We start from the raw sequence: 16,289 nt of genomic DNA on the forward strand, positions 1-16,289 counted from the left end.
ACTTCCGCAGTGATACTGCCTCGGAAACCCAAGGAGGGGTCGACTCGAGGGCAAATAACAACAACAACAACACAACCAATTGGAATATCCACAGTAATATGCCCACATCCGAATAAGATACCAGAAACTAAGCAAACATTGAACAAATTTTGGAACAGTTGTAATTATACCTCAGGTTATTCTTACTCTTTATCTGCTCCAGAATGGATTGGTTTCACTGCAACCAGTGTTTCAGAAAAGATGGGGCTCATTTCTTTGTCACCAGCTGTGGCCATATTTTCTGTAAAAAGTGTGTGAGTCCAGGTAAGTAAGTTTTAAAATTCAGGCAAAATAATTAAATCTAGGAATAATGATTTGCCATTTCTCTCTATGTCTTGGGATAAAAATCACATAGTAGGCAATCAGTGGTAGGGTGGATAATGTAGGAGACTGTTGATTATGGAAATTGGAAGATTCCGTTAATAAAAAATTACTTAGCAAATGGAATATATGTTATCTGAGTACCAAAATGTATCCATCAGTGCTTTGAAATCTGTGACAGGGAAAGTCACAAGGGATCAGAATGATCAGGGAGAAGAGAAAGAATAATGAACAGGCACAGAGGGAAAGTTGGGCTGATATCAATAACCATTTCTAATGGGAAGAAGTCTAGCCTGTGAAATCAATTTGATTAGAAATTATAATGATGATGATGATGATGATATTTTTGCAGTTTAAAAAGCATTTTCACATGTACAAATTTTATGTAATCCTCACCACAACCCCAGGAGGTGATTCTTAGTAAATCCATTTTACAAAGGAGAAAACTAGTTCAGAAAACACAAGTGACTTGACCAAGTTCTCATAGCTATTAAGTCTTAGAAATGGGACTTGAATTTAAGGGTTTATTTTTATGCTAAAATACTTACAAGGTGAAGAAATAACTCATAAGAGGGACTTAGGGCAGGGTGCTTTGATCAGGGAAGACTTCACAAAGAGGTGCTGCTCCAGTACAGTTTTGAATAATAAACTGGAGTTTTCCAGGTGGCCAAGGCAGGGAAATGCATTCTGACTGAAGAGAACAGTATGTATAAAGGCATACTACGTCATGAAACCATAGTGCAAGGATGACACATAGTCAGGAGTGGTAGAGCCTAAAGAGTAAGGTAAGAAATGGTGAGAGTGAGGCTAAAGAGCCAGGCAGTGGAAAGATGATGGAAGGCTGTATGTACCAGGCCAAAGAACCTCAACTTCATTCTTAGGTGATGGAAAGCATGGAATTTTGTTTGTTTGTTTTGTTTTCTTAGATAGAAAAATGATTTGCACTTAATAGCTCATGCTTGCAATAATATGGAGGACTGAGAGGGAAAAACTTTTAGTCCCCAAGTCAGGAGTTTTCTGGAGAAAACTTTTGCCTCTACCTGAATCTCATGATCCTTTTAAGTTATCTGCTAATGCAACAAAGCTGTTTACTAAGGTAACAGCAGCTCACTTTGGAGTAATTTGTCTGTGAAGTACATGTCATGTGATGTTTTCTCCTGACATGGCATTTATGTCAAGCAATAGCCAGCACTACTACTGAAATTCAAATTATAAGGAAAGATTAGAAAATTTGATTTTCACATCTTTCAGATTGAGTTAATTGGAGAATGAGAGGAGGAAAGCTTCAAAACAAGATCTAGGAATATTAGCAAAGTGGGAATAGAGTAGGAATAATTGAGGAGTTTGAGTACCCATATTATCCTGTTGTCAGGTGGATAGGATAGCAAAGAGTAATTTACAGTTGAGAGGACCGGTACTCTTGTACTCTTCCCAGTATTCTGGGAAGTACTTCATTACTCTTCGTGGAGGTGGGGGAAGTAAGTGGTTGGAAGGAAGTTGGTGTTGATGGTGGTTACAGTTGCCCCTCATTCACAGAAAAAAATTAGGAATTTGAAAAAAGAGAAGGAGATAAGGGTAGAGGTCTAGTGTGAGAGCCTTATTTGTCTTCAACATACTCGTTTGGAAATACTGATTTAGAGATCAGATCTTAAGCTGATATCCTTTTATAGCACAATAATATTTTAAAATCAGTAAGAACTCTCTTATTTTTCTCTTGCTAACCTACTTGACTGTTAAAATGTATTTTAGGAAAATCTGACCTCATGCTCATGAGAACCAAATATTTTTCTCCATTTTTCCCACAGAAAAATGTACTGTTTGTGGAGCTGCTTGCAAGCATCTGGCTCTTTCTGATAATGTAAGTTTTTAATCCCCCTGCCACAAACCATCTCATCCCATTCCTAGCCTGTAAGAAATATGCCCAAAGTACAGATGATGAATAAAAAAAGACAGATTTTTAAAAAGAGAGGGAAAGAAACAAAACCCAGAGGTAGTAGTTGTTAAGAAGAAGGTAAGCAAAAAACTAGAAGAAGTATTTGTGAGCACTGTTACAGAAGCGTGAGATAGGAGAATTAGGGCATGTAGTCTGCATCTCCTAGAGCAGTGATCCCTCTCTTACTTAACTCACTGCCTATGAGTCGGATCCAACTCATAGCGACTCCTCCTTGGGTTTCCAAGGCAGTATCACTATGGAAGTCGATTGCCCAACCTTCCTTCCAAGGAGTGGCTGGTAGGTTTGAACCACAGCCTTCTGGTTAGCAGTCAAATGCCTTAGGCACTATGCTACCAGAGCTCCTAAACACAGTGGAAATAATACCAGGAGCTTTAGAAAGAATGGTACATCCTTTACTATATTTCTCAGTATTTATTTCATTCTATTGTGAATATATTCATTGTTTCTCTCACTCTCATCATAGCTGAAACCTCAGGAGAAGATGTTCTTCAAAAGCCCAGTGGAGACAGCTTTGCAGTATTTTAGTCACATCTCTCAGGTATAAGAAACAAAAGTGAAGAAAACATGATTCTCTAGGCAAATTCTAATTGCTTCTTATTTCTTTATGAAAAGCTCTCTTTAGACTGCATTTGTACACAGTGGAGAGAAATTGGCTGCTCTGTTTGCTTTCTCCCCTAATGATACAAATCTCAACCAGTTAACTTTTTACTAGCCCAGAATCTATGATATGCTATAAAGCTACTATGTGGCTACTATTTTGCCTTGTACTTCTTAGTTCTGTTAAGTGATATTTAATGATAAAGGAAGTTCCAGGGAGCATTATCTTTCTGTGCAGATAGATGCATCTTCTAAAAATTGCTTTGAATTTATAGGCCTGACCCTGAAAATAAGGATTTGGTGGTTTAATTATCAACCTTTTGCTTATTGACAAGTTCATGAAGGGATTTCTTGCTCTTCATTCTCATTTTTTCAATAATCTTTCTTAGTAATGCACATATATTTAATTCCTCACTTAGTGTTCACAACTGCTCACCTAAATTTTAGAAAACATTTGTCTTTCCCTGATGCATCATATGGTAGTGTACCACTAACTTGACCTTTGACTTTGGGAATAATAGGAACATAGAAGACAGAAGTCAGGGCAACCATTTGAGAGAGTTCCCAAATTGTAATAACTCTGTTTTTTCCCTTCTACTCTTTAGTTCTCCACGGAGATTATTTTATAGTCTCTTGGGATTCCTACATTGACATGTATCAGTGTTCCCTTTTCCTTTACCCTTACTTCTCATTGTTTTCAGAGTATTCATTTCCTAAACATGAAGATGGCCTTCAGTAGTTTTTTGGTTGAAAATAGCAGGTTTAATTTTTGTCCACTGTCTCATCTCTCATTCCTAACTAGGAGAATTAGAGCTTTGACTGCATACTGCTTTTAGCTGCATGGGTGAGCAGTCCTATTTGAGAGACCGTATTTAATATTATGGGAAGATAAAATCCAGCTGCAACTCAAGGAGAAATGTAAACAAGGTCACATGAACAAGAGAAAGAGAGCAGACCTTTGGTTAATAACTAAACCCAGGGTTAGTTAATGATCAGTAGAGAAATTATATGTAGTCTGAATCTTAACCTGCCTAATCATGGGACCAATTATACATGGTCAGATAATCAAGGTAAAATAAATGGAAAGACTCAGTTAATCATCACTTTAGTGAAGGTGCAGTTTGGTAAAGTCAGCAAAGTCACAAATGTGTTTTCCTAATCTGTGAAGTTGATCCAGTATCTAGATTGCTTCATTTAAGCTTCTGCTCAAATTTTCCTTCCTGAGATCTTTCATGATTCTTATATCTCAAATAATGGCCCCAACCCTGTATTCCTTACCTCGCTTTATTTGTCATCATTGCTCTTAACTCTGCCACTGTCTTACATATTTGTTTATTGTGTGAATCCTGCACTTGAATGTAAGTAAGCTTCATGAAGGCACAGATTTGGTCAATTTTGTATTTCTTTCTTTTTTTCTTTTTTTTAAAATGCATTATTATTAAAATATAATTTATGTGCAGTGAAATACACAAAACTAAAGTGACATAGGTCAATGCTTTTTTTTTTTGCAGTGTTCTCTCCCCTCCCCTTCCACCCCTGGCAACCAACAAAGAAAGTTTCCCTCCATATATAAACTTTTCCTTGACCCTCCACAACAACGAACTAATACTATATTTGTCCTTCTGTGATTGAGTTATGTCACTTAGCATAATGTTCTCCAAGTTCATCCATATTATGCGGTGTTTTGCAGACTCTACATTATTCTTTAGTGCTGCAAAGCATTCCATTATGTGTATGTACCATAGTTTGGTCATCCACTCTTCCACTATAAATCTTAGAGATAAGTCCCTTGCCAGATATGTAATTATTGGCAAATATGAATTTGTTGCTGTCATTTTTATTCTGTGCGTTTTCATGGTGTCAATTTCTTTGTTCCATATAATTTTCTATGCTGAGCTCATTTTATTTATGAATTGTGTTATCACTTCCTTCATTGCTGTTGTTTTAGTATTTGTTGAATATTTATGCTGGTCCTCTATTTTGATGTGAAGGTTTATCATTTTTCTTTGAAGTTACCCTGTGATTTATAGTTTTATTCCCAAGTTTAGAACAGTCTGTTCTGTCTTGTAGTTGTCTTGACTTTCCTACCATCTAGAAGTTCTGTACCGACACAGTTTTTTTTCCCTCTTTTTGGTTTGTAGTTGTCCTCATTTTTCAATTGATGTCTCTGGTTCCCTGTTTACAATCTTGTAGGCTTATTTACTATGGATACTTCCATAGCTGGTTTGGTTTCTGGGTTATATCATCATGTGTGTCAGTGGTCAGTTGTTGTTGGCTGTTGTTGCTTCTCTGTCCAAAGAGCACCCTTTAGCATCTCTTGTAAGGTTGGTCTCATTTTAACAAATTCCTTTAATTTCTGCTTATCTGGAAATGTCCTAATTTCACGATCATATTTGAAGGACCATTTTGCTAGGTACATAATTCTTGGTTGGAAATTTTTCTCTTTCAGGGTTTTATGTATACCATCCCATTGTCTTCTCACCTATATGGTTTCTCTTGAGAAATCTGAGCTTAGTCTTATTGGTTGCCCTTGTAGGTAACTTTTCGTTTTTCCCATGCTGCTCTGATGATTCTTTCTTTGTCTTTGTTTTTGTTAAGTTTGGTGATGATATGTCTGGGTGATTTTCTTTTGGGGTCTATCTTGTTTGGGGTTCATTGGACTTTCTGAATGGATATATTCTCATCTTTCATCATACCAGGAAAATTCTCTTCCAACAAATCTTCAACAATTTTCTCTGTGGTTTTCTTTTTCTCTTCCTGTGCTGGAATTCCGATGACACATAGGTTGTTCCTTTTGATGGTATCCCTCATGAACCTTAGGCTTTCTTCATTTTGTTTTGATCTTTTTTTTATTTATCCCTTTTCAAAGAAGCATTTAGGTATTTGCCTTCAATCTCCCTAATTCTGTGTCCATTGATTCAATTGTGCTCCTTTGCTCATTCAATGTCTTACCTATTTCTGAAAATTTAGTATTCATCTTCTGGATTTCTGTCTGTAGATTTTGTATCATTTCTAATTTTTCATTTATTTTGTCACTTTGTTCTTGTATTGTCTTTTGAAATTGTTCTAGGGTTTTCTCTGTGTTTTCCTTGATCTGTCTCTCAATTCGTTGAAAATACCTAAATATAATTCTTTTGAATTCCCCATCAGGGAGTTCCAATGCTGCGTCTTCCTCAAGGATGTGTCTTGGGTCTGTATCCTGGTCTCTTGCTTCTCCTGTTTTATCTTGCTTCTTTGTGTGGATTGTGATGCTCTGTTGTCTCCAAGGCATTGTGATGTTTTTGTGTTTATGTTTAATTGGTGGTTGTATGTTGGAGTGACTTGCCCACGATTTTCATTTTCTTTGTTTTGTTTGTATGTTATCTACACAAACAGGGTACTGTGCTCCTCTATTCACTAGTTGACAGCTCTTATATACTCACCACCTGTCTCCTTTTTGGTTGTCAGGCTCTTGTATGTCCCTGCCGACCTTGGCAAACAGAGCCTATTCTTAGGTCCCTGGAATTCGAATGAGAATGCTATCACTTTAAAATCCAAAATGGTTGCCACTTGTAAAGATTCAAAATGGCTGCAGCCTTGGTCACTTTAGATATCCAAAATGCCCGCCACTTATAAACATTCAAAATGACTGTGCCCTCAGTCACTTTAAATATCCAATATGGCCACCACTTGTAAATGTTCAAAATGGCTGTGCCGTTTGGACAGCAGAGTCAACAGCTCAGGTTGTCTCCTTTCCTGCTGTTTCCCTTCCTAGTCATAGGCCACTAGCACAGTTGTCCTTGCAGCCCTTGGTGACCAGAGTTGATCTTTAGGTCAATTCTCAGGTCCCAACACCACTTGGAAGTATTAAGGCTGTTGGACCCATCAGAGTAGCTGACAGTCCACAGCTCCGACTGTCTCTGTACTCACTGTTTTTGTTCAGGTTTTTCCACTAGTTGGTGCCTAATCCACTTCTGTATAGTTCTTTTCAAAGCTCAGGGCCCCAGGATTATCTTCTGTATCTCTGTCAACTGGTTTTTCTTTTCTTTGTTGAAGAGGGTCTGTGTCGCTTGTCTACCTATTCCTCCATCTTACCACAATTTTGTATTTCTCTATCCTCAGTTCTTCAAATAGTTTTTAAAATGTAGTTGTTGTTGTTCTATGCCGTCGAGCGGACCTGACTCATAGCGACCCCTCCTTGGGTTTCTGAGGCTGGATCACTACGGAAGTAGATTGCCCACCTTCCTTCTGAGGAGTGGCTGGTGGGTTTGAACCGCCAGCCTTCTGGTTAGCAGTCAAGTGCCTTAGGGACTATGTGATGTGGTAGACACTCAAAAAAGTCTTGAATGAATGAATAGAATGACAATCTAAATATCCATTTGTGTTTTAACCATGTTGTTGTTGTTGTTATTTGCCGTCGAGTACTCAATCAAAATGACCAGGACATTTTTCTGCTGCACTCTGGGACCAGTAGTGATCAAATTGTTCATTTTGAATTCTTTACTCTAGATGATTTTTTCTAAGTATTTTTAGTGGGTGGAGAACTTCATATGGATCTGTTAACTTTCTTCTACTTCTCCATCATAGACTGCACCCTTATCCACAACTAGTTGTTTTTTTAAATGCATGTCACTAATTGTCCTTTATTTGGTAAAGCATTCTCATATACTCTTTATTTGAATTCCACATCAAGCTTAAAAAAAATTATGAGACAACTGGGAAAATGTGAACACTGGCTAATTGATAATATCAAGGAGTTATTATTATCTTAGCATAACATTGTGGTTATATTTAATAAGAGAGTCCCTACTTTTTAGACATACACACTGAAATATTTACAGATTTACAAATACTTACCCAGAGACATCTTGGAAGGAAGGGCCTGGCAATCTATTTCCCAAAATTCAGCCAATGAAAACCCTGTGGAGCACAGTTCTATTCTGCACACATAATGTTGCCATGATTCAGAATTGAGTCATTGACCAAAAAAAAAAAAAAAAAAAAAAACAATCAACATGGAGTCACCATGGGTTGGAATCGACTCAATAACAACTGGTTTAGTCCTCTAATAACTTTTTATAAAGAAGGATTTTTCAGGTTATTTCTTGTTCAAATCTATTTTCCCTGGTCTACCACAATAACCTATTTGAGGAGCTCTGGTGGTGTAGTGCCTAAGGCATTTGACTACTAACCAAAGGGTTGGCAGTTCAAACCCACCAGCCACTCTGCAGACAGAAGACTTGGCAATCTACTTCCGTAAAGATTTATCGCCTCAGAAACCCAACAAGGGTCACTATGAGTCAGAAATGACTTGATGGCAGTGAGTTTGAGTGAGTTTCTCTCTGATTCCTGTAGGCAGATTTTTGCTCTTTTGAACACCTAGCCCACCTTGCTCGTAACTCTGCAAAAGTGTTGTATTTTATTTGTTCATTTGTCTTTTTCCCTTACTAAGAGCTTTTCAGGGAGCTCTGGTAGCGTAGTGCGTAAGGCACTTGACTGCTAACCAGAAGGCTGGTGGTTCAAACCCACTAGCCTCCCCTCGGAAGGAAGGTTGGGCAATCTACTTCTGTAGTGATAACAGCCTTGGAAACCCAAGGAGCGGTCACTGTGAGGCAAGTCTGACTCGATGGCACATAACAACAACAACAAGAAGATTTCAGAGGCAAGTACAGTGTTTGTATTGCCCAATGTTTGTCCAGGAACTTGGCACAAATTAGGTATATTAGAAAGATTTGCTAAATGAATTAAGGTTGGTTAAGAGAGAAAAGAGTCCTGGTGGCACAGTGGTTAAAGTCCTCAGCTGCAGAATAAAAGGTTGGTGGTTCAAAACTTCCCCACAGGAGAAAGATGTGGCAGCCTGCTTCTGTAAAGGGTTACAGCACTGAAAACTCTTTGGAGCAGTTGTACTGTGGCCTGTAGGGTCACCATGAGTTGCAGTTGACTCAGCGGCAATGGGTTTGGTTTGGGCAAAAGGGAACATAAGAAGTTTAGATTTTCTTTTAAGTGCAATGGGAAACCATTGAAAGGTTTTAAGCAAGGAATTGTCATTATCTGATAGACAATTTTAAAAGAGCATTCTGGCTGCTGAGAGGAGAATGGATCATAGAGAAGAACAGGAAAAAAAACCCCAAGATGGCAGAATAGGCACACATGCTACACAAACCCTCTTCAACAAAGAAAAAAGAAACCAATTCACAGAGATACAGAAGATAATTCTGGAGCCCTGAGCTTTGACAGGAGGCGTACAGAGATGGATTAGGCACCAACTAGTGGAAGAACCTGAATGAAAACTGAATATGGAGATGGACATCAGCTACTCTGATGAAACCAACAGCCTGAATATTTCCAAGTGGTGGTGGGACCTGAGAATTGACCTAAAGAGCAGCCCTGTTCACCAGGGGCTGCAGGGACAAATGCGCTGGTGGCTGATGACTAGGAAGGGAAACAGCAAAGGGAAACAACTTGAGTTATAGACTTTCAGTTGTCAGAGGGTGCAACCATTTTGGTTGTTTATAAGCAGAGGCCATTTTGGACATTTAAAGTGACTGAGGGTGCAGCTATTTTGAATGTTTACAAGCAGTAGCCATTTTGGATATTTAAAGTGACTAGGAGCTCTGGTAGCATAGTGGCTAAGACACTTGACTGCTAACCAGAAGGCTGGCGGTTCAAACCCGCCAGCCACTCCTCGGAAGGAAGGTTGGGCAATCCTACTTCCGTAGTGATACTGCCTCGGAAACCCAAGGAGGGGTCGCTATGAGTCAGGGCTGACTCGACGGCACATAACAACAACAACAACAAGGGCACAGCCATTTTGAATGCTTGCCAGAGGTGGCCATTTTGGATATTTAAAGTGGCAGCATTCTCATTCAGATTCCAGGGACCTAAGAATAGGCTTTGCTTGCCAAGGGCAGCAGGGACATACAGGAGGCTGACAACAGGAAAGGAGACAGGTGGTGGGTGTATAAGTGCTGCCAACTAGTGAATAGTGGAGCATAGTACCCCGCTTACTTAGATAATTCCCAAACAAAACAGAACAAAAATCTTGGACAAATCACTCCAACATACAGTCAATTAAATATAAACACAAAAATGTCACAATATCTCAGAGACAACAGAGCATCACAGTCCACACAAAGAAGTAAGATAAAGCAGGAGAAACAAGGGACAAGGGTACAGACCCAGAACATATCCCTGAGGAAGCAGCAGCATTAGAACTCCCTGGGAATTCAAAAGAATTCTATTTAGGTACCTTTACAGATTAAGAGACAGATCAAGGAAAACACTGACACAAGTGAGGAAAACAGAGAAAACCCTAGAACAATTTTGAAAGACAATACAGGAACAAAATGACAAAATAAATGAAAAATGAGAAAAGATACAAAATTTAAAGACGGAAATCCAGAAGATTAATACTAAATTTTCAGAAATAGATAACATATTGAACAAGCAAAGGAGTAGAATTGAATCAACAGAAGACAGAATTAGTGAGTTTGAAGACAAATACCTCAATACTTCTTTGCAAAGGGATCAATCAGAAAAAAGATCAAAACAAAATGAAGAAAGCCTAAGGTTCATGTGGGATACCATCAAAAGGAATAACCTTCCAGAACAGGAAGAGAAAAAACCACCGAGAAAATTGTCAAAGATTTGTTGGAAAAGAATTTCCCTGGTATAATGAAACATGAGAATATATCCATTCAAGAAGTCTAGTGAACTCCAAACAAGATAGACCCACAGAAGAAAATCACCAAGACATATCATCATCGTCAAACTTACCAAAACCAAAGACAAAGAATCCTGAAAGCAGCACAGAAACAATGAAAAGTTACCTACAAGGGGCAACCAGTAAGACTAAGCTTGGATTTCTCGGCAGAAACCATGCAGGCAAGAAGACAATGGGATGGTATATATAAAACCCTGAAAGAGAAAAATTTCCAACCAAGAATTATGTGCCCAGCAAAATTTTCCCTCAAATATGATGGTGAAATTAGGACACTTCCAGGTAATTAGAAATTAAGGAAATTTGTTAAAACCAGACCAGCCTTACAAGAGATGCTAAAGGGAGTCCTTTGGACAGAGAACCAACAACAGTGAACAACAACTCACCATTAATAAACCCATGATGACATAACCCAGGAACCAACTCAGTTATAGAAGTATCCAAAGTAAAGAAGCCCACAAGATTGTGAACAGGGAACCAGAGACATCAATTGACAAATGAGGACAACTACAAACCAAAAAGGGAGAAAAAATTGTGTAGTTACAGAACTTCTAAATGGTAGGGAGGTCAAGACAACTAACTACAAGACAGAACAGACTGTTCTAAACTTGGGAAGAAAATGATAAATCACAGGGTAACCTCAAAGAAAAATGATAAACCTTCACATAAAAATAAAGAGGGCAAGCACAAATATTTAGCAAATACTAAAACAGTAGCAATGAAGGAAGTGATAACATGATTCATAAACAAAATGAGCTCAGCACAGAAATTATATAGAACAAAGAAATCAGCAACACCACGAAAAAACACATAACAAAATGACAGCAACAAATTCATACTTGTCAATAATCACACTGAATGTCAGTGGATTAAATGCACCATTCAAAAGACGGAGAGTTGCAGACTGAGCAAGAAAACATAACCCATGAATATGCTGTCTACAAGAGACATATCTTAGAGACAAAGACACAAATAAACTAAAAATCAAAGGTTGGAAAAAGCTATATCAAGCAAATGGCAACTATAAAAGAGCAGGAAGGGCAATATTAATTTCTGATAAAATTGACTTTAAGACAAAAACCACCATAAGAGACAAGGAAGGACATTACATAATGATTAAAGGATAGGTTGAACAAGAGGACATAACCATAATAAATATCTAGGCACCCAGTGAAAACAAAAAAAAACCCCAAACTCTCTGCTGTCGAGTCGATTTGACTGATAGTGACCCCTGCTTGGATTTCCAAGGTGGTATCTCTATGGAAGTAGATTGCTCAGTTTTCCTTTTGAGGAGTGACTGGTGGGTTTGAAGCACCAGTCTTCTGTTTAGCAGTCAAATGCCTTAGGCACTACACCACCAGAGCTCCCATGCACCCAATGAAAGACCCCAAAAAATCATAAATCAGGCTTTAACAGAACTGAAAAGACAAATAGATGACTCCACAGTCATAGTAGGAGACTTTAATAATACACACTTTCAATCACAGATGGAACAACTGGAAAGAAACTCAACAAAGACACAGAAGAACTAAATAATACAATCCACCAACTTGACCTTATAGACATCTACAGAGCACTTCACCCAATAACAGCACAATATACATTCTTTTCCAGTGCACAGGGAACATCCTCCAGGATAGAGCATATGTTAGGCCACAAAGCAAGCCTCAATAAATTTTAAAACATTAAAATACTGCAGAGCATCTTCTCAGATCACAATGCTATCAAGTTAGAAATCAACAATAGGAAGATGAATGGTGTTCTGGTTACCTAGTGCCACTCTGACAAGAAATATATACCACAAATGGGATGGACTTAACAAACAGGAGTTTATTCTTAGAATTTGGTGGCTTTAAGTCCAAGTGCCAGGCTCTAGGGGCTGGGTGAAAGCCCCTCAACCTTGGGGTCCAGCTCTGCCTCCTGCTCCCAGCCCACTGGAGCTAGAGGTGTTTCTTCACTCAGACAGCTGCTGGCTCCTAAAGCTGAGAAGCCCCAAGGTTGACAAGTCAAAAGGCACAGTCCCGATGTTACCAAACCACATGGCAGGCCATTAACTTAAGTCCATTGTAAGTCCCAAGATTGGCAGAGCATAGCAGGCTGCTGAGCAATGACACAGCTACATGCAGGGTCCAAGTGTGCCATAGGCTAGAGGCCATTCTCAAAGCTTCTTATATACAGGAAGCAGACCACATTCCAAAGGCAGCTACTCTGCTTGTGGTAGATCCCACCATAAAGTTGATTCCCAGTCTCATCAAGGGGAATAACTATCACCAGCTGCCCAGTCACTTAACCAGGCCCAGCCAAGTTGATACACAACATAACCACCACAAATGGAAAAAGAGCAAACACATGGAAACTGAGTAACACCCTCCTTGAAAATGACTGGGTAATAGAAAAAATAAAAAATGAAATTAAAAAATTCCTTGAATCACATGAGAGTGAAAACACAAGATATCAAAATCTTTGGGACACAGCAAAAGCAGTGATCAGAGCCCATTTATACCAGTAAATGCACACATCAAAAAAGAAGAGTGAGCCAAAATCAACACCTTAACCCAACATCTCCAACAATCAGAAAAAGAGCAGCAAAAAAAGCCTACTGTCATCAGAAGGAAAGAAATCATAAGATTTGAGCAGAAATAACTGAAACAGAGACTAGAAAGACAAGAAAAAAAAATCAAGACTAGAAGTAAGTACTTTGAAAAGATTAATAAAATTGACAAACCACTGGCAAATTTAACAAAGGAAAAGAGAGAGTACAAATAACACAAATAAGAAATGAATTGGGTGACACCACACACAGCCAACAGAAATTAAAAGGATAATATCAGGATACTATGAAGAACTATACTCCAACAAATTCGAAAAGCTTGAAGAAATGAACAGATTTCTAGAAACATACTACTTACCTAAACTAACAGAGGCGGGGGTGGAAAACTTAAACAGACCCATAAAAAAAAGTAGAAATTGAACAGGTCATAAAAAATTGCCAACAAAATAAAAGCCCTGGCCCAGATGGTTTCAGTGGTAAATTCTACCAAATGTTCAGAGAAGAACTGACACCAGTCCTACTCAAACTATTCCAGAACACAGAAGAGGATGGAACCCTCCCAAATTCATTCTGTGAAACAAGCATAACCTTGATACCAAAACCTGGCAAAGACATCACTAAAAGGAAAAACTACAGACCAATATCCCTCATGAATATAGATGTAAAAATCTTCAACACAGTCCTAGCCAATAGGCTTCAACAATATATAAAAACAATAATACCTTTTCAACAATATATAAAAACAATAATACCTTATGACCAAGTAGGGTTCATACCAGGTATGCAAGGATGGTTAAACATTAGAAAAACAATGAATGTCACCCATCACATAAATAAAACAAATGAAAAGAACCACATGATTATATCAATCAATGCAGAAAGGACATTTGATAAAATCCAACACCTACTCCTGATAAAAACTCTCAGCAAAATAGGAATAAAGGGAAATTCCTAAACATAATAAAGGGTGTATATGTAAAACCAACAGCCAACATTATTCTCAATGGAGAAAGACTGAAACCATTGCCCTTTTGGACAGGTACCAGACAAGGATGCCCTCTATCACCACTTCTATTCAACATTACATTGAAAGTCCTAGCCAGGGCAATAAGGCAAGAAAGCGAAGTCAAAGATAACCAAATTGGTAAAAAAGAAGTCAAACTATCCCTTTTTGCTAATGATACAATCTTATACATAGAAAACCCAAGAGACTCAACAAAAAAACTACTGGAACTAATTGAGAGATTTAGCATAGTGGCAGGATACAAGATCAACATCCAAAAATCAGTTGGATTCCTCTACACCAGCAAAGATATTGCTGAAAAGGAAATAAGCAAATCAATACTATTTACAATAGCTACCAACAAAATAAAATACTTGGGAATAAATCTCATTAGGGACACAAAAGACCTATACAAAGAAAACTACAAATCACTGCTCCAAGAAACCATAAGAGAGCTACATAAATGGCAGAACATACCATACTCATGGATAGGAAGATCGAACATTGTGAAAATGTCAATACTGTGCAAAGCAATCTATACATTCGATGCAATTCCAATCCAGATCCCATCAACATTCTTTAAGGATATGGAAAAACCAATCACTATGGAAAGGAAAAAGACCTCGGATAAGCAAAGCACTATTGAAGAAGCAGAACAAAGTAGGAGGTCTTACACTCTTGGATCTCAAAACATACTATATAGCCACAGTAGTCAAAACAGCCTGGTACTTACACAATGACAGACATGTAGACCAGTGGAACAGAATTGAGAACCCAGAAATAGATCCATCGATTATGGTCAGCTGATTTTTGAAAAGGGCTGAAATCCATTAAATAGGGAAGAGATGGTCTCTTTAACAAATGGTGCTGGCAAAACTGGATATCCATTTGCAGAAAAATGAAACAAGATCATATCTCACACCGTACACAAAAAGTAACTCCAGATGGATCAAAGATTTAAATGTGAGACCTGAAACTATAAAGTTCCTCAGGGAAAAACTAGGGGCAAATTTAGGGCCCTAATTTATGGCATAAATAGACTGTCAAGCATAACCCAAAATGCACAAACAGCTGAAGAGAACTGAGATGAATGGGACCTTCTAAAATTAAATTTTTATGTGCTTCCAAAGACTTCTCCAAAAGAGGGAAAAGAGAACCTACAGATTAGGAAAAAGTATTGGGCAATGACATATATGACAAGGGACTTACTTCTAAAATGTATAGAAAACTCCAACACCTCAATAACAAAAAGATTAACAATCCAATTAAAAAATGGGTAGAAGACATAAACAGACACTTCAGCAAAGAGGATATTCAGGCAGCCAGCAAGTACAGGAAGAAATACAATCATTAGCCATCAGAGAGATGCAAATCAAAACAACAATGAGATACCATCTCATTCCAACACTAATGGCAAATTTCAACAAGACAGGAAGTAAGATGCTGGTGAGGATGTGGAGAGATTGGGACTCTCATACACTGCTGATGGGACTATAAAATGATACAGCCACTGTGGAAAGCAGTATGGTGATTCCTTAAAAAGCTGGAATTAGAAATGCCATTTGACTCAGCAATCCCATTACTAGGTATATATCCTAAAGAAGTGAGCCAGGATGAGAACAGATATATGCACACCCATGTTCATCGCAGCACTATTTGCAATAGCAAAAAAGATGGAAACAGCCTAGATGCCCATCAACAGAAGAATAGATAACCAAACTATGGTACATACACACAATACAATACTATGCAACCATAAAGAATAATGTAGAATCTGCAAAACACCACATAATAGGATAAACTTGGAGGACATTGTGCTGAGTGAAATAAGTCGATCACAGAAGGACAAATATAGTATTAATTCATTACTGTAAAAAATCAAGGAAAGGTTTATATATGGAAGGAAACCTTCTTTGTTGGTTACCAGGGGTAGGAGGGGAGAGGAAGGAACACTGCAAAAAAAAAAAAAAAAATGCATTGACCTATGTCACTTTGTTGTTGTTGTTGTTATGTGCCGTCGAGTCAGCCCTGACTCATAGCGACCTCTCCTTGGGTTTCCGAGGCGGTATCACTATGGAAGTAGGATTGCCCAACCTTCCTTCCGAGGAGTGGCTGGTGGGTTTGA

The 16,289-nt window shown here is 38.2% G+C and overlaps 1 protein-coding gene across 1 annotated transcript in view; it reads left to right on the forward strand.

Moving 5' to 3' along the window:
- The first annotated feature begins 203 nt into the window (after positions 1–203).
- RNF212B (ring finger protein 212B) overlaps positions 204–16,289 on the forward strand; it is a 60,903-nt gene continuing 44,817 nt past the window's right edge. The window contains exons 1-3 of the mRNA XM_007951189.2: positions 204–303; positions 2,166–2,218; positions 2,778–2,852. Of these exons, the coding sequence (XP_007949380.2) occupies positions 204–303; positions 2,166–2,218; positions 2,778–2,852 (228 nt within the window). The remainder of the gene's footprint in view (positions 304–2,165; positions 2,219–2,777; positions 2,853–16,289) is intronic.

Source organism: Orycteropus afer, unplaced genomic scaffold, assembly GCF_000298275.1.
Source record: "Orycteropus afer afer isolate SDZICR_OR568_19922 unplaced genomic scaffold, OryAfe1.0 scaffold00292, whole genome shotgun sequence".
Classification (NCBI taxonomy): domain Eukaryota; kingdom Metazoa; phylum Chordata; class Mammalia; order Tubulidentata; family Orycteropodidae; genus Orycteropus; species Orycteropus afer.